Source organism: Megascapheus bottae, chromosome 2 (genome assembly GCF_031878675.1).
Source record: "Megascapheus bottae isolate mThoBot1 chromosome 2, mThoBot2.hap1, whole genome shotgun sequence".
NCBI lineage: Eukaryota > Metazoa > Chordata > Mammalia > Rodentia > Geomyidae > Megascapheus > Megascapheus bottae.
In genome coordinates this window covers 57,849,567-57,868,631 of record NC_143510.1, presented here as the reverse complement: position 1 = coordinate 57,868,631, position 19,065 = coordinate 57,849,567, and the positions used below count along the sequence as shown (strand labels likewise).

Sequence of the window (19,065 nt, the reverse complement as noted above, 5' to 3'; positions counted from 1 at the left end):
AAAAAGAGTAGTTGTTTAACTGAGTCAGTGTTTATTTAGACAGAAATGGCAACCTCTCTACAGTATTATAAGAAGTGTTGAAATTATCTTGCAGCATTTTTTAGTGCTTCACATTGAGTATGTAGTGTGTATGTATGTGTGTGTGTGAGAGAGTGTGTGTGTGGTGTGTATATGTGTTACTGAGTATTGACTTCAGGGCTTCATACATGCTAAGCAAATACTCTACTGCTTGAGCTATACCTACCCTGCCCTGTCACTGTCCCTGTTCCTTGCTTTTGTTTTGTTTTCAGATAGGGTCTCATGCCACCTTTGTCAGAGTTGACTTCAAACTGCAATCTTTACTCTTAAAACTCTTACGTGGCTGAAATTAGAGATTTGCTGCACCATTCTCAGCTTATTAAGTATTTTTAAACTAGAGGTTTTCTGTCCACTGTTTCACTCTAGCCTTAAGAAAGACAAATTACATTGAAAAAGCAGAAATTACTGAAGCCTTATTTTCCAAGGTAATAGCTTGACTTGGCTGAGTTTATAAACTTACTTCTCTATGCTCTTCAGTATTAATGGTTGAACCAGGCTTAAATTGCATCCCTTAGCACCATCCCTTAGCTCTTACTCTGTTCAGAAGAATAGTGGTCTGATTGTAAGCAAAACGTGCGTTTTCAATTGGGATTATGCTCATATTAATGATATTAATGAAAGTTATTATAATTAAATTTTTTCATACTTTTGCATAAGGATGGGGAGTTCTACCAGGTGATATTTTAATTCTTCTTATGTTTCTCATTTGCTTTCACAGACCAGTGACCTTTTCTATTTCCTAGTGAACAAACTTCATGAGTATTTGCCAGAGTCTAAGGATAAAAACGCACTTCAAAATAAAAGTCAAAGGGCTGATGAGTTGGCGTAAGTATTAATTAGATACTCAGATGTTCCCTCTGATGGTAAGTATAAATGGAAGATATCAGACAAAATATATACAATATTAATGATTAATGGTATGACATGTTTTGCTTCTCATATTTTTAAAAACTAAGATCCAGAGATGTGTGTGTGTGTGTGTGCATGTACCAGTCTTGGGGCTTGAACACAAAAACACTGTCTCTGAGATTTTTTTGCTCAAGGATAATGATCTAACACTTGAGGCCAAGTTCCATTTCTGGCTTATAGAGCTGAGTCTCCAGACTTTCCTGCTCGGTTGGCTTTGAACTATGATCCTCAGATCTCAGCCTTTTGAGAAGCTAAGATTACAAGTATGAGCCACTGGTGCCTAGGGTCAAAGATTTTTTTTAAACTATAAAGAAATATTCCTTTTGTTTTGTTTGAATGGGAGGATGAGTAAGAAACCAGTGATTGAGGATACAACAAAGCATGTGATTGAAGGAGAGATAGCTCTTGCTGTGTTTCCCTTTGGCCTTTAACAGTTTGAAAAAAGTAAGATATTAAAATCATTTAAAAATAATGTGGGGGCCAGGAGTTTGGCCTAGTGGTAGAGTGCTTGCCTAGCATGCATGAAGACCTGGGTTCGATTCCTTGGTACCACATACTTTAAAAAAAAAAAAAGCTGGAAGTTGTGTTATGGCTCAAGTGATAGAGTTCTAGCCTTGAGAAAAGTCCAAGGACAGTGCTCAGGCCCTGAGTTCAAGCCCCACGATTGGCAAAAATAATAATAATAATGTGTCATCATCCTGAAAATTTTGGGAAAATATGCATACAAAAAATATGAGGATGACTTAATCCTGACTTGCAACTATTATTCATTCATTCACCAGATGTATTTAAATGTTTACTATGCGGCAGTCACACACCCAGCGCTTAGCCAATGCTGCCAATTTGATGTAAAGGATTTCTTTCTCATGCTTTTTTCCTCTATGAATATCTGAAAGCAATTATATTCAGGATTATTGATTTGTGCAATTCTGAATTTTTAATGAAATCATCTCATTTCCATTATTTTTCCTTTTTCATGTTTTCTAGGGCATGCATTGGAATTATACAAACTCTAGGACTGATGTTTAGAGAAACAGAAATTGAATCATCACGTCTGAATACACTAGCAGCTAAGAAGTAAAGTTTCTTTTATTTTTTTTTTTTAAAAATGATTCGTAGCTGGGTGAGGTGGCTCATGCCTATGATCCTAGCTACTCAGGCGGCTGAGAGATCTGAGAATGAAGATTCAAAGCCTTTCCAGGCGCAAAAGGACCTGAGACTCTTATCTCCAATTAACCTCTAGAAAATGGGAAGTGGTGCATAGCTCAAGGGTAGGGCAGTAGCCTTGAGCTGAAGAGTTCACAGACAGCACCCAGGCTGAGATCAAGCCCTATAATCCGCCCCCCACAGCAAAATTGTTTGTTTTTAGAAGACATTGGCCCTTGTAGTTTCAGTCCATTTATACCCGCCCCCCTCTCTCTTCTCCATTACACCAATATTGGAGCTTTAATTTAGGGTTTGGTGCTCTACCACTTGAGCCACAGCTCCACTCCTGGGTTTTTTCTGAGTGTGTTTAATTATAGGTAAAAGTTTCATAGACTTTCCTCAGGCTGGCTTTGAATTTTGGTCCTTATATCTCAGTTTCCTGAGGACTTAGGATTACGGGGTAACCAGGCATCTGGCTTCATTCACCACTCTTGTTGAGTAGCCCTAACTCTCTCAAGTCTGTAACTTCTCTGCTCAACCCCTCTTGGAAGCATATTACCCTCTTGTCTCTAACCTTTCTTCTTTCTTTTTCTTTTTTCTCTTTGTCAGTTATGGGACTTGAACTCTGGCCATGGGCACTGTCCCTGAGCTCTCTAGCTCAAGGTTAGCACTCTACCACTTTGTCTCTAACCTTTCTGTGATGAGTACATTCACTGACACACAGAGTGCTCTGTCCCTCTGAATTATTAAGGGTACAAAACATTTCAGAATATAATTTTATCTTTTTTTTCTAGTCGAGTGAACTTGAAAAACATCAACAACAAAGTGATCCATCATACATTAACAACCAGGGAGTCTCTACTACAAATTTCTAGGATATGCCCAAGCCCACATTTCAAAGGCAGGAGTTATAGTGCCACATATATTATATACATGGTTATGTGCTCCTTAATGACAAGGGTGTACTTACTTAAACCTAGATGGTGGAAATGGAGCTGTGGCTTGAGCTAGGTGCTAGCCTTGAGCTAAAGAGCTCAGGGACAATGCCCAAGGCCAGAGTTCAAGTCCCACGACCAAGAAAAACAAAAACAACAACAACACCCCCCCCACAAACCTAGATGGCATAGCCTAGAACAGACCTATACTATATAGTATACATGGATACATGCATGTATACACACCACACACACACACACACACACACACACACGAATACAGAGTAAATAACCTATTGTTCCTCCCATAATATTTTGCTTTTGATTAGTTAATGAAGATTCTTCATTGTATTTGCAAAGCCCCTTCACCTTTTGCATCTAATCTAGCCATCATAACAGTGATAGTTAAACACATTCCCAGGTCCTACCCATACTTAGTAAGGATTATGTAGAGAAAGCCATATTTGAATTCTGGCTTCCAGAATAGCATAGACTGAAAAACAAGACTCTAATTTGCTCTTCAAAACCTGTATCTGAAATTCACACAGTGGAAATAGTAACTATCTGAATAATAAAAATATTAAATTGTTGGGACCATTATTAAGCCTGCAATGTCAATTATGGAAGTCTATTGTCAGGATGAAAGAACCATTTTGATTAAAATTATTGGCTTAGTGGATTTTAAATTAGGTATGTTGGCTTAAATTCCATTTAAGAACATAAAAAAGGTGTTATTCATTTTAGCAGATTCCCTTTTGTTTTCGTAAGTGGAGATCTTACTAGCTCGGTCCATGTTGCTGTATACTTGAAATGTGTCATATTCATATTTCAGCATTGTTAGGGATGATTTCATATGCTGTCACAGTAAGTGGCTGAAAATTTGAGCATTCCCTCTCTTAACTTTAAAAGAACTGTTACTGAAAATAAAGGACTTTGATTAAATATACCAGTGAACAGAATGCCAATTTAAACTTAATATCTGGAAATGCTTTATTCTTTTTTTTTTTTTTTTTTTTGCCAGTCCTGGGCTTGAGCTCAGGGCCTGAGCACTGTCCTTGGACTTTCTCAAGGCTAGAGCTCTACCACTAGAGCCTCAGCACCATTTCTGGCTTTTTTCTATGTATGTGGTACCGAGGAATCGAACCCGGGTCTTCATGCATGCTAGGCAAGCACTTTAACCACTAGGCAAAACTCCCGGCCCCTGGAAATGCTTTATTCTGAAAGGAGTTTCAGGTGATTTTTTTTTTTTTGCCAGTCCTGGGGTCCTTGAACTCAGGGCCTGGGCATTGTTCTTGAGCTTCTTTTGCTCAAGGTTAGCACTCTACCACTTGAACCACAGCACCAGTTCCAGTTCTTTCTCTTTATGTGGTACTGAGGAATCAAACAGAGGGCTTCATGAATGCTGGGCAAGCACTCTTCCATTAAGTCACATTCCCAGCCCCTTTTCTGGTGATTTTTTTTTTTTCTTGATTGGTCATGGGGCTTGAACTCTGGGCCTGGGCATTGGCCCTGAGCTCTTCAGCTCAAGGCTACTGACTTACCCCTTGAGCCACAGCACCACTTCCAGTTTTCTAATGGTTAACTGGGGATAAGAGTCTTATGGTGCAGGGCTGGCTTTGAACCATCATCCTCAGATCTCAGCCTCCTGAGTAGCTAGGATTACAGGCATGAGCTACCACACCCAGCCCTTCTGGTGATTTTTAAAGGTTGTTCTAAAAATAAGCCTAGCCATTTTAAATAGCTCAGATGCATGGTCTATTCTGCCAATTTTTCTCTTCCAAGAAATAAAACAATGTAGGTTTTATTCTCCATACTGAAGAATTTTACTTGCTTGTTGAGTTGTAAAAAAATAGGGGAAGGGGCTGGGAGTTTCGCCTAGCATGCACGAAGACCCGAGTTCAATTCCTCAGTACCACATACATAGAAAAAAGCCGGAAGTGGTGCTGAGGCTCAGGTGGTAGAGCTCTAGCCTTGAGAAAATCCAAGGACAGTGCTCAGGCCCTGAGCTTAAGCCCAGGACTGGCAAAAAAAAAAAAAAAGGGGGGGGGTGTGAAAGAAAATTGTATTTTTGTTAGAAATGTTCTTTGTCATGAACTTCTGATCACGACAATGATTTAAATGATTGCAAAAAGAGTAGGAAGTGGGCCGGGAGTTTGGCCTAGTGGTAGAGTGCTTGCCTAGCATGCAGGAAGACTGGGTTCGATTCCTCGGTACCACATACGTAGCAAAAAGTCAGAAGTGGTGCTGTGGCTCAAGTGGTAGAGCCCTAGCCTTGAGAAAAAATCCAGGGACCGTGCTCAGGCCCTGAGCCCAAGCCCAGGACTGGCAAAAAAAAAAAAAAAAAAAAAGAAGAGTAGGAAGCCTCTAGGATTACTTAACAACTATTGTTTATAGCATCCCATTATGAAAAGAGTGCTTATGGATACAGAGAATTTTTATATGAAGTTCCACCTTTAAATTATTTTACAACTTTTCTGCCTCTAAGCTGCTTGATAATATGTTATGTTAAATAGCCGCTTCACTTTTGTTGATATCTTTCCTTTCTAATTCCTTCTCTTTCTTTCTTTCTTTTTTTGGTGATCATGGGGCTTGGACTCTGGGCCTGGGCACTGTTCCTATGCTCTTCAGCTCAAGGCTACCCCCTACTCCCTGAGCCACAGTGCCACTTCCAGTTTTCTAGTGGTTAACTATGGATAAGAAGAATCTCACAGTCTTTAGTGCCTGGGCTGGCTTTGAACTGCCATCTCAGCCTCCTGAATAGCTAGGATTACAGGCATGAGCCACCACACCCAACATTCTCTTCCCTTTCTTTTTCCTTTCTCCTTTTCTGTCTTTTTTCTTCTATTCTAAGCTGTTCTTTCCTTAGTCTTTTAAATTATAAAATATTTAAATTAAGATAAATATATATGCTGTAAATAAAATGTGTAAGATGTAGAGAAATCACCTTTTTAAAGGTGTTTGTTTGTTTGTTTGTTTTTGCCAGTCCTGGGCTTGAGCTCAGGACCTGAGCGCTGTCCTTGGACTTTCTCAAAGCTAGAGCTCTACCACTTGAGCCACAGAACCACTTCTGGCATTTTTCTACGTATGTGGTGCAGAGGAATTGAACCCGGGTCTTTGTGCATGCTAGGCAAGCACACTACCACTAGACCAAACTCCTGGACCCTAAAGTGGTTTTTATGCCATAAATGCATTTATTGGCATATGATTTATGGACAAGCTTCCTCTTAAAAGTTTTTAGCTTCACATTCTGTTTCCATTTTATTTTCTTAACTCTTTTTGTAACTCCTCTAACACTGTTTAATGCCCTGTCTTAAGTGATTCTACACCTATTTTCCATCTCTTCCCATCCTTTCTAGTCTCGCCAATTTCCTTCTGGTTTGTTTAGCTACCAGAATTCCCAATCAACTTAGTTTAACCCAGTACTGCCTCTACTTCCTTTGAGCATAGATCCTATTTTGTTTGCAAATTTTGCTTGGAATTAGAATTAATCTAATCATTAAACCATAAATAATTAATAATCCATAAATAGTTGATCCATAAAAAGTCCTTTGAAAAATATTGCTATTATTGAAATTACCAATTTTCACTTAAATCAAGACATATAATTATGTGAATTAGTAGAAATATCCTTCCTCTGAGCAAAAAAAAAGATCAGAAATTGCATTTTCACTTACATTTCTTACTTCAAAAAAATAATCTATTTCTCATTCCAGATATTTTTCTGCCAGTTCAAGGGCTCAAAAATCAGTTAAGAAGTGTGTGCATGTTTGAATTTACTGTTTTCCCTTTTAAAACCTGACTAATTAGTGATCTTTTAATTTATTTTTCAGGGGAACTCTCTTTAATCTCTTGGTCATTTTAATTAGTAAGCCTCAAATTCCAAAATCTTGTTCCTTGTTTGACATCCAGGTGGATGATTCAACTTTAGTTGAAATGTCTTTTGATGCTGAGGTGAGATGAACATTTTGAGAATAGATTAAATATAGTTTATAATGTGGCTCATGATGATATAGAACATGGAAATAAATCAAAGAGTAAATGTTTTGTTACTAACCTAAGAGCTCACATAACTATTCTGTAAATGTTACTATATACCTTTTATATGTTTTAAGAATATAAACTGAGATGCCGACTGAGGTGGCTCGCGCCTGTAATCCTAGCTACTCAGGAGACTGAGGATCGAAGTTCAAAGCCAGCTTAGGCACAAAAGAATGTGAAACTCTTGTCTCCAATTAACCTGTGGCTTGAGGGGTAGAGCAGAAGCCTTGAGCTGAAGAGCTCAGGGACAGAGTTCAATACCACGACCCACAAAAATAAATTAAAAAAAAAAATATATATATATATCAACTGAGGGAAATAGTGTTCTTTAGAAATTATATAAATCTGTTTCTGTCAGACTAAAAGATTATAATATTGATATATATTAATTTAATATTAAGGTTGCAAATGGCAAAAAGTACCAGTACTGTCTTAGAAATTTTAGGGTTAACCTGGGATTTAACTTACGATCTCTCTACTTATGTAAAACACTGTAGGACTTGCTCCCAGCTTGAGCTATTTTTTTTTGGGGGGGGGAGGTTATAGTAAATCATGAGAAATATCAAACTGTCTAGTGTGTTTTCTTACAGAATAAATCAGCTTATTATGAGGATTTTTTTTTTGTGGGTCAGGAGGCTTGGACTTGGCCTGGGCACTGTCCCTGAGCTATTCAGCTCAAGGCTACCATCCTACCCCTGGGCCTGGGCATTGTCCCCTAGCTCTTCAACTGAAGGCTACCACCCTACCCTTGTGCCAAGCCCCACTTTCCATTTTCTAGAGTTTTTTTTTTTAAAAAAACAAGTCAACATACATGTTTTTAAAAGATGAAACATGATTTGATAGTTCTTGAACATGCAATTAGAATTATGTTTTAGAAAACTCGTCTATTCAGAAAATATTGACTGAGCACATACAAACATCAAACTGTGTTAGGCAGATTGCACAAGTAGGAGAAAAAGAAAAAAAATATGGCCAGGAGTTTGGCCTAGTGGTAGAGTGCTTGGCTAGCGTGCACAAAGACCTGGGTTCAATTCCGCAGTTTCATATACATAGAAAATAGCTGGAAGTGGTGCTGTGGCTCAAGTGGCAGAATGCTAGCCTTGAGAAAAGCCCAAGGACAGTGCTCAGGCCCTGAGTTCAAAACAAAACAAAACAAAAAACAAACAAAAAAACCCAGATACATTCTTTGCTTCAGTAGTTTATAAAGTAATGGGAAACAGACATTAATCAAATACTCATGAATGTATAATTACAGTCTGTATGTGACGTGTCTGCCAACTATTTTCAACTCACTCACTGGATTAGGGTTAGAGTTAGACTCAAGATACAGATAGGCAGAACTGTTTAAGAAGCTAATACATTCTGGGTGTGGTGGTACATTCCTGTAATCCCAGCAGTTGGGAAGCTAAGGCAGGAAGAGAGTCAGTTCAAGGCCAGCCTTGAACAACATCCTAATGGTTCTTTCACTTTTTTTTTTTTTGAGAAAGTATTGCTGCATAATCCAGGCTGGAATTATTGAGAATATAGGTGTGCATTACTATAGTCCTGGCTAATAACTTGTTTTACAAGAAAAATAATAAATAAATCAAGAAAGCTAGTGCTGAAGTTTAGATGAGAGATGACACAGGCTAGATGGAAGCTTCCCTCTTTAGAGCTCTCTCCATTTTACTTATTTTTTATTTATATTATTATTATTATTATTTTCCAGGTCTGAGGCTTGAACTCAGGGCCTGAGTGCTGTCCTTGGGCTTTCTCAAAGCTAGAACTCTACCACTTGAGCCATAGCACCATTTTTTCTAAATACGTGGTACCGAGAAATCAAACCTGGGTATTCGTGCATGCTAGGCAAGCACTCTACCACTAAGCCAGACTCCTGGCCCTCCTTATTTATTTGTTTGTTTGTTTGTTTATTTATTTATTTTTGTGGGGCTGTGGCTCCAAGGGTAGGGCAGTAGGCTTGAACTCTGGGCCTGGGTGCTGTCCCTGAGCTCTTCAGCTAGAGGCTATTGCCCTACCCCTGGAGCCACAGCCCCACATCCTGTTTTCTAGTGGTTAATCAGAGATAAGAGTCTCACAGTCTTTAGTGCCTACGCTGGTTTTGAACCTTGATCCTCAGATCTCAGCCTCCTGAATAGCTAGGATTATAGGCATGAACCACCGTGCCTGGCTGGGCTTGCTTCCTTCCTTCCTTCCTTCCTCCCTTCCTTTATTTATTTGCCAGTCTTGTGGCTTGAACTCAGGGCTTAGGCACTCTCATTGAGCTTCTTTTGCTCAAGATTACCACTTCCACTTGAGCTGTAGCACTGCTTCCAGCTCTTTCTGTTTATGTGGTACAAAGGAATCAAACCCAGGGCTTCATGCATGCCAGGCAAATTCTCTACCAGTAGGCCACATTCCCAGCCCATGAGCTCTCTTAACTTCCTTTGTTTATCTGTCATCACATTTGACTCCGTTTTGAGCTATCTACTCGTTTATTTGATTGCTAAACTGCTATCAGTTTTTCAACTAGATTGTTTAGTCCCTAAGCAAGGACTATGTCTATGTTGTTCTTCATTACATTCCCAGACCTAACACAGTGTCTATGCAAATGTGTTGAATATAGTCATGAAGCAAAGAGGAAACATGACAAGTGTCAAGGAAGAAGATGTCAGAAGTTCTTAGTAAATTGCACTAAGTGAAAATAAAGTATCAAGATGAGATGACATTTAGATCATGGCCTGATTCAGATGGGAATTACAAGAAGATAGGCTCAAAGGGGGAATTTTTTTTTTTAACTTGATTTACCAATGGTGTTTCCAAATGAAAGTATCTATTGGACAGAATACACCAGTCTAATATTCATTTGGATTGTCTGATCTGTTGCATATGGAAAGTTAGTGTGGCCATCAAGAGAGAATCTAAATTTTGAGTCCAAGGCTTAAGAGAGAAGGGCATTTCAAACTGAAGCTCTTCCCCAAATAGAATTCTCACGTTCAGAGTGATGGTCCACAAGATAGGCTCTCCAATTGTCTTGAGTTCTTGAGAGCAATCAGATGTTTCTAAGACCTTTATACTACAGAAGAAATCCCAGTTCTTTGTGGATCTCACTGATTTTGCAAATTAATGTGTAGTTATGTGCTAGCATTCTATGAGCCATTATGTTTCCTTTCCCTGACCTATTTTTTTTTACCATTATTAAATGGCCCCTTAGTTTCTGTATGAGACTCACTTTCTTAAGAATGCAATAGAAAAATGCACCATATTAATTACAATTTTAGTTTAAAATCTTTTAGAAGTATTAAATGAAACCAGAAGAAACGACTGTTTTTCTGACTCAGCCTGTTCTATTGTATTGATTACTCTTGAAATTTCTAGTTACAGAAGCTTATCTGGGAATACACCGATACAGCGACAGCACTTTTATATGAGATACTTCTTGTCTTTCAGCAGGTATAGTACACATTCTTATTACATATCGTATGTGATTATGTATACATACTCATGCACATACACATATATAATGATTAACAGGATACAAGAGAAGCTTGTATTAAAGAGCGCATTGCTGGGTGTTGGTGGCTCACACCTGTAATCTTGAATCCTCAGGAGGCTGAGATCTGAGGATGAAGGTCCAAAGACATCCCAGGCAGGAGACATCCATGAGACTCCTCTTGTCTTCAACTAAGCACCAGAAAACCAGAAGTGGAGCTGTGGCTCCAAGTAGTAGGGTGCTAGCCTTGAGTGAAAGAGCTGAAGGACAGCTCTCAGGCTGTGAATTTAAGTCCCACAAGCAAGGGCAAAAAAAGAAGGTCTCCAAAACCAGTTGATTTAAATACTACCACCTTTTTTCTCTTTTTCAATTTTTTTTGGGGGGTTGTGGGTTCTGGGGCTTGAATTCGTAGCTTGGGTGCCATCCTTGAGCTTCAGAAACTCAAGGATAGTGCTCTAACACTCGAGCCACAGCTCTAATTCTGGCCTTTCTGGTGACTAATAGAGATCACAGTCTTATGGACTTTCTTGCCTGGGCTGGTGTTTAACATAATCCTCAGATCTCAGCCTCCTGAGTGGCTAGAATTATAGGCATAACCCACTGGCACCTGACCGCTTTTATTATTTTTTTAAATTTGAGACTGGAGTCAAGCCTGGTGGCTCATTCCTGTAATCCTAGCTACTTAGGAGGCTGAGATCTGAGGATCAAGGTTCAAAGCCAGCCTGGACACAAAAGGACCTGAGACTCTTATCTCCAATTAACCTCTCGAAAATGGGAAGTGGGCTTGTCTCAAGGGTAGGGTGATAGCCTTCAGCTAAAGAGCGGCCCCAGACATAGGGTAAACTCTTGATCCTCCTACTTCAACCTTCACAGTACTGTGATTACCACACACATTTAAATTACACTGTCTTTGCCTTTTTTCCTTTCTTTTTTTTGTCGGTTGTGGGGCTTGAACTCTGGGCCTGGGTACTGCCCTTGAGCTACAGTGCCACTTCCAGGTTTCTAGTGGTTAATGAGCCGGGGCTGACTTTGAATGGAGATCCTCTGATCTCAGCCTCCTGAGTAGCTAGGATTACAGGTGTGAACCACCACACCTGGCAGGTCTTTGCTCTTAAATGCATATCTAGCTCATTTTATAAATCCTGATTTAATCAAGATAAACATTTGAGAATAGGTATCCTTTTAGATAAAAATTAAACTTAACAAGTATAATTTATTTCCTTGAGTTTTTAGGGAAATCTTGGATTGGGATCAACGAAGTTTGCTATTAGCTGGATGATGTCCTTTCTACAAAGTTGTCCTACCATAGTAAGTACCTAGAAGTTAAAAAAAAATACTACCACTTAAACCTAAACAGATATTTTTGTGCTTAATCAATAAAACACAAATTTTCTCTATGATGTGATCAGGTTTATGAAACAAACAAAATACCAATTCGATAATCCTATTATTTGATTAAAATGTTTTACATTTGAGATCTGAAATAGGGTACTGAAATATCTTAAACATGATTTGGTTTTAAGGAAACCAGAATACATTTGAGGTGAGATGTGAACTATTTTTATAACAAACTTGCCTTTAATAATGAATTTACTCCAGTGAATTATCTATTATCTATGATATATCCATTACCTATTATCCATATGAACAATGAACTAACTAATCCATGTATAAGGAGGAACCCTTTGTACTGCAGAGGCTGTAAGAACCAGTGCATGGCTTCTGTACATTTCCCTTTCCTTTGGCATGGAGACTGACTGTTCCCCTAGCTTCCGGCACTAATTACAGTGAACATACTGAACCATGGGAACATATCCTGAGAACGAATAATAAACCTATTCTATTCTGTGTAAAGCATTGGTAGTTTTGAGAGGTTTGCTGTATAATCCAATTCATCATGACTGATATAATGGCTTTTTCTCTGAACAGACTGCAAGTGCTATAAGGGTAACAAGGATGCAGAATAACTGTCAAAACACATGCTGAATTCTAAAAAAATCTCATTCCACCTCCCTGAACCAAATTTCTCTTTATTCATTCATAATCACCATAATCACCATATATTTAATTGGAAATGTCTTCAAAGGATAGTTATCCACACTAAGCTTTCATTTTGATGAGTTCCTTTTTTTTTTTTCTTTTTTTTCTTTTGGCTAGTGCTGAGGCTTGAACTCAGGGCCTGGGCACTGTCCTTAGATCAACCTCTAGAGCTGATTCCTGCCTGTCACCATGAAGCATGTTAGGATCAAAGATAGCAAAGGAGAAAGGATCACTGACCCCATCTAGAGCTTCCATATTAACCCAGTTCTAAATAGAGGGCAGGAGGCTGGCAGAGAGAAATTTGCAAGTAAAGTAACTATAGTATGCGCTGAATGTACAAACAAGCTTGGACTGTTTTTGCTAGCTGAAACACGAGGCTAGGAGGGAACTTATAACATGACATCCCCAGTGGGTCTGTTATCTGGTATTTCAGAGTACTGTTTCAGTGAGATATAATACAAATATGTAGGTGTATAGTTGAAGGTTTCAAGCAGATTTGCAAATGAGGCTTCAGCTAAACTTGGGGCCTTTGTGGGTGACATGTAACCTACATATAACCACATTTTCCTTGTCTAGATTACTTTTGTGGCCAGTATTGTGAAACGCGTCATGAAGGGGCTTTCAGCTTCATTTCAGCTGCTGAGTCCGTGCCAGGCAGTGCTGTTGTACCAGCAATTTTATATCCTCAAGAGCTGCCTGAAGTACAGCAAGACTCTTGCTGAGTATATTAGCAATGACTACAGTGAAGAATTCAGGTAAAAGAACTGTCTGCATCTAATCTGCAACAAAACTGCTCATTTCTGATTTTCATGCAAACTTGCACCATAGTCCAACCATCAGAAGATCAAGTGGTGGACATTTCTATCTTTGCTTTGAATATATTTGAATGTATTTTTTATATAAATAAAATATATTTGAATAATATAGGAATATCACAAATATGACTATAATAATATATTTGAATATATATTTTGATCAGAGGCAAGATAGGATAGGAGAAAATTGTAAGAATTATTGTCCTTTGATGGTTACTTTCAGGCCAAAAATCACTAGTGAAACTCTTGGAAGAGCTAATTCTCATTCACTGTCTTTTCTTAAATCCATCATCTCACAGAAGTTGAAATAATTGTTATTCTGCTATACTTAAGGGCAACAAATTTTGTGTGGTGATCAAAATTATGGACTGTAAATTTACTTGAGTCACTGGAAAAAAACCTCATAAAGGAGGAACAATGAATGCCTCTCTGTTTTTCTTGTTTCATTTTCCCTTCTCTCATTCTGACAAAAGCAGAGGAGGCTGGTTTCATCAGCCAGCCTTTTCTCTTGCACCTCAGGGGTGCCACTTCTATTTAAAGGCTGGCAAAGTCAAGTGCCCTTAGCAGCACACCTGCATTAGTACTGAAGGAGAAACCCATGTCCTGTCTACCTTCAGATAAAAAGAATGCAGCCAGCACAGCTTTGTCATTAGCTTGGAGGGAGATACAAAGGATGTGAAGACCTACACTTTGGCCTTAGATTGGCTTTTAAATAAAATTCATCCCTATTGGTAGACTTTATTTTTGCTTCATATGTGTTCCACTATACGGTACATTTCATATACCATAAAAGTGATTTGCCTGGCTCTGAGCTGGTCCCAATAGTTTAGTTCCCACTCCTAGCCTCTCCTCCCTTTTTTCCTCTTTTTTTTGGGGGGAGGGGGGTCATGGGGCTTGAACTCTGGGCCTGGACGCTGTCCCTGAGCTCTTCAGCTCAAAGCTACCAATCTACCCCTGGAACCACACAGCCCCACTTTGCGTTTTCTAGTGCCCCAGTTGGTTTTGAAGCTTGATCCTCAGATCTCAGCCTCCTAAGTAGCTAGGATTACAGGCGTGAGCCACTGTGCCCAGCATCTTTTTTCCTTTGTAGTAAGGAAAACCTCACATAGCCTGAAATAGTGTATAATTCAGTGAGTTTTAAAATACTTTTCACAATGGTTATAACTATCATTATTATTGAACTGCAGAACATTGCCATTAGCCCAACAGAAACTCAGTACTGGTTAAGTACATCTCATTCTTCCCTCACTCAGCCTCTAGCAACCACTAATCTATTTTCTATCTTTATGGATTGTCTAAATGACATCACCTGGAAACATGGCCTTTTTTATGTGTGATGCCTTTTATTTAGGATGGTTTTAGGGTTTATCCATGGTATAGCATATATGACATTCAGTTTTTTAAAATTATTAATATATAAAAATCAGGATAACTGGCAAAAGTGGTGTCACAGTCTGAGGACTACAGGCATGAACTCCCAGCCCCCAGCTTAAGTTTGAACTGGTTTTCGACTTACTTTTAAAATATTTCAGTAACTATTAAAAATACTGGCCTCAAACCAGATAGCTACTCAAGAGGCTAAGATCTGTGGATCATGGTTCAAAGCCAGATCAAGTAGAAAAGTCATTGAGATACCAGGCACACTAACGCCAGTAATCCTAGCTACTCAGGAGGCTGAGATATGAGGATCATGGTTCAAAGCCAGTCTGAGCTCTAAAGACTGTAAGATTCTTATTTTCAATTAACCACCAGAAAAGGTGAAGTGGGGCTGTGGCTTAAGGTTTAGGGTGGGTAGCCTTGAGCTGAAGAGCTCAGGGATAGCCCCCAGACCCAGAGTTCAAGCCCTGTGATCCACCAAAAAAAAAAAAAAGTCATTGGGACTGCAATTAACCACCAAAAAACTGAAAGTTGAGCTGAGGCTCAAATGTAAAGCACTAGCCTTGAGCAAAAACTCAGGGATGGTGTCCTAGGCCCCAAGTTCAAGTCAGTACCACATGCATGCATGCACATCACAATACTGGTCTCGTATATAAAATTTGTTTCCGTTTATCTGGAGTAGGTCCTTGGCAGTGGTTTTTTTTTTTTTTTTTTTTTTTTGCCAGTCCTGCGCTTGAGCTCAGGGCCTGAGCACTGTCCTTAGACTTTCTCTACCACTTGAGCCTCAGCACCACTTCTGGCTTTTTTCTATGTACTGAGGAATCGAACCAGGGTGTTCATGCGTGCTAGGCAAGCACTCCACCAGTAGACCAAACTCCAGGCCCCCTTGGCAGTGTTTTTAAAAAAGCTTTCCAGAACTCAGGGCTGAGAACCATTCTTTTATGATATCCATTGAGTTATCTGAAGACTTAGTTCTGTCTCTTCCTGGGCTTTTCCTATCATTTTACAGAGGCCCTGGGCATAAAAACCACCCCTTCCTCTTTCCTTGTCCCTGCTATCAGCTCCCTACTCTGTACTGGTAGAAAAACCAGGAAGCTGGAGCCTCAGAACTTGCTGTGCTGAGGACAGTCCTGGCTTCCTCAGTAATGCTTTGAGTGGCTAATACATTATTAATGAAATTCATTTCCTTTGCTAAAGTAAAGTGCTTCAGGGAGCAGAAAGTCACCATGTATCAAAGATTTTTCTAGGTCACTTTTTTTTTTTTAATGGAGGAGAGAGGTGAAAATGCTGACTGAAGGTTGTGGTTAAGATTCCCATACCACAATCCTGTGCCAGGGACTGTGACTGTATTGATGAGACCAGTGTGAAAATTCTTAATCTTAAAGCTGTTTTGTTTGTTTGTTTCTTCCCTTCTTCCCCTCCCCTCCTCCTCCCCCCTTTTTTTCTTTTTTTAAAAAAATAATTGCAGGTACTTCATTCACATGCCAGCCTTGGAAAAGAGGCTCCCATGGTGTTATCCAATTGCCCAGCCGACCACTCAGCTCTTTCATGAAGTTCTGAAATTGATTGAACAGGAACAATGTGTAAAACATTTTTAAGGACATAAAAATGTTAAGTGGAAGTTAATATTTATAAGAAACTTCTTTAAAGGAGTTCCTGGTCACCTGAATTGTCGGGATGAAGACAAAACAATTTATCACTTGGTTTTTGTTTGTTTTTATTTAAGTAGTTATATAAGGGAGTTGCCATTTAACAAAGCAGTTTATGAATACAATATATCTTGAGAAATTTTACTCAGTAAAAAACATCCTAATCCATTCTGAATACAAGAAGTGGTGCTAACAAAACAAAAACAAAACAAACAAAACTAGCATTTCTTATGAAGAAAAGTTTGTGAATTTTTTTTCTTTTTTTTTTTTTTTGCCAGTCCTGGGGCTTGAACTCAGGGCCTGGGCATTATCCTTGGGCTTTTCCCTGAAGACTAGGGCTCTGTCACTTAAGCCATAGCACCACTTCTGGCTTTTCTATGTATCGTGGTACTGAGAAATTGAACCCCAGTCTTTATACATGCTAGGCAAGCACTCTACCACTAGGCCAAACTCCCAGCCCTTGAAGAGAAGTTTTTAAAGATATGAAAATCTACAAAATGAAATTAAGCCCACAGAAAGAAACTAATACCTGGTGTTTTGTTGGTGTCATAATGGTTAGTGGTGTGAAGCCATTAACTGCAACCACCAGAGAAAGGTTGTTGTGGAAAGTATAAACTACAGAGACACAATGAATAGGACAAAAGCCTTCTCCCCCTGTTCAAGTCCTAGTGATCAAGTATCCATGGAGGAAGGAACAAGAGAACAAACACATAGCTGCACCAGAGTGCCAGTTCCTCATCTGTCACAGGGAAAGAAGGCTGGCCTTTCTCTGACAAAATGAAATGTATTCTGTCACTCTGCCTCAGGCATTTCTGAGTCCATCTGAGCAGACATTGTTTTGAGTGGTTATGCCTCTCCACACTATTAAAAAATAATCTCTGTTCTATCCTACAGCTACGAACTAACCAAGCAAATACTTAACTTTGTGAATTATATAGAATTTGGACTTCCAGGAACCTAGGAAATAGGCTTTCCATTCAAACTTACTAGGAATTGAGGAAAAATCTACCTCAAAGATCCCTGGCCAGACTTGCCTTTGCGTGTAACGTTAACGTTTGTTGAGAAGACTTAACAGTTTTTATTAACTGGTTCCATAATATTTAATTTTATAATGATAAATCTCACAGATGATCTCATTTGTATTGATTGTTACTGATTTTTCTAAGATGGTGTCTTAGATTCAGTGTTTATATAGCTTTGTATACAGTTGATGTAAAAACTGACTTTTGGGGGTCTGGAGTTTGGCCTAGTGGTAGAGTGCTTGCCTAGCATACACAAAGACTCAGGTTCAGTTCCTGGGTACCACATACATAGAAAAACCTGGAAGTGGTGCTGTAGCTCAAAAGGTAGAGCTCTAGCCTTGAGAAAGCCCAAGAACAGTGCTCAGGCCCTGAGTTCAAGCCCCAGGATTGGCAAAAAAAAAACCAAAAAACAAAAACCAGACGTGTTTGAACTAGGAGTATAGTTCAGTGGTAGGGCATTTGTCTAATATGGATGTGATAATTGTAAATTATGTGATAATTGTAAATTATGTGATAATTGTAAATGTTGAGTTTTCCCAGGCTGTCTTGGAATACTTGCCATTTCATATAACATTGTTTCTTTTTTCTTTTTTTTTTTTTTTTTTGCCAGTCCTGGGCTTGAGCACAGGGCCTGAGCACTGTCCTTGGACTTTCTCAAGGCTAGAGCTCTACCACTTGAGCCTCAGCACCATTTCCGGCTTTTTTCTATGTATGTGGTACTTAGGAATCGAACCTGGGTCTTCATGCATGCTAGGCAAGCACTCTACCACTAGGCCAAACTCCCAGCCCATATAACATTGTTTCTATATGAAACTTATCTTGTCTTCTATACTGCCCTTCTACAAATGTTTTGGAAAGCATATATTTATAATCATAGAGTATTTTATTTCCATTGGCAACTATAACCACCAGAGGGCATAAGTGGATTAAGGAGAGAAAGACCCAATTATGGCATCACCATGGAACACTGATTTGTTAAAAATACTGCATATGTTAATTTTACTAACTAAAGCAATTATTGTGTTACATTATGTATGTTATTATGTTGTCTGCCTCAAATACACACAATTTCATTTTTAAAAAGGAAACTATCCAAAAATTTTTAGGTATATATACCTTGTCAAAAATATATGTACTTTTTCACATAGCAGATCTTTAGAACTTTTTCATTTTGCAAGACATGAGAAAGGGTATCAATGTTTGTGAAGTAATGCACCTTCTATCTGGTGAATACAATGTAACCCTTCTATTAATTACAATAAAAATGTATGGAAAAAAAAGAACTCTCATTTTGCATTGCTGAAACTCTTTACCTATTAAGAACCCCTTTCTACTTTGTGCTTCCTTAAATTTGATTACTTTTGGTCTCATATTTGTGTGAACATGCAGTATTTGTTTATTTTGTGACTAATTTATTTTACTTAGTATAATGTGCTCAAAATCCAGGCTGTCGTATATAACAGACTTTACTTTTTTTTTTCTAAGGCTGCCTATTCACCATAGGTTGCATATTTATTATTATTTTCTTTATGTCTTTATTAGACATTCAGGCTGTTTCTTCTTCACCACTATTAATAATGCTGTAAT

The 19,065-nt window shown here is 38.7% G+C and overlaps 1 protein-coding gene across 1 annotated transcript in view; it reads left to right on the top strand.

The window, feature by feature from the left end:
* The window catches only part of C2H12orf56 (chromosome 2 C12orf56 homolog), a 43,293-nt gene extending 26,888 nt beyond the window's left edge, over positions 1-16,405 (top strand). Inside the window, exons 7-13 of the mRNA XM_090353616.1 lie at positions 797-903; positions 1,975-2,064; positions 6,899-7,019; positions 10,461-10,535; positions 11,809-11,883; positions 13,192-13,370; positions 16,276-16,405. Of these exons, the coding sequence (XP_090209742.1) occupies positions 797-903; positions 1,975-2,064; positions 6,899-7,019; positions 10,461-10,535; positions 11,809-11,883; positions 13,192-13,370; positions 16,276-16,405 (777 nt within the window). The remainder of the gene's footprint in view (positions 1-796; positions 904-1,974; positions 2,065-6,898; positions 7,020-10,460; positions 10,536-11,808; positions 11,884-13,191; positions 13,371-16,275) is intronic.
* The last annotated feature ends 2,660 nt before the right edge of the window (positions 16,406-19,065 follow it).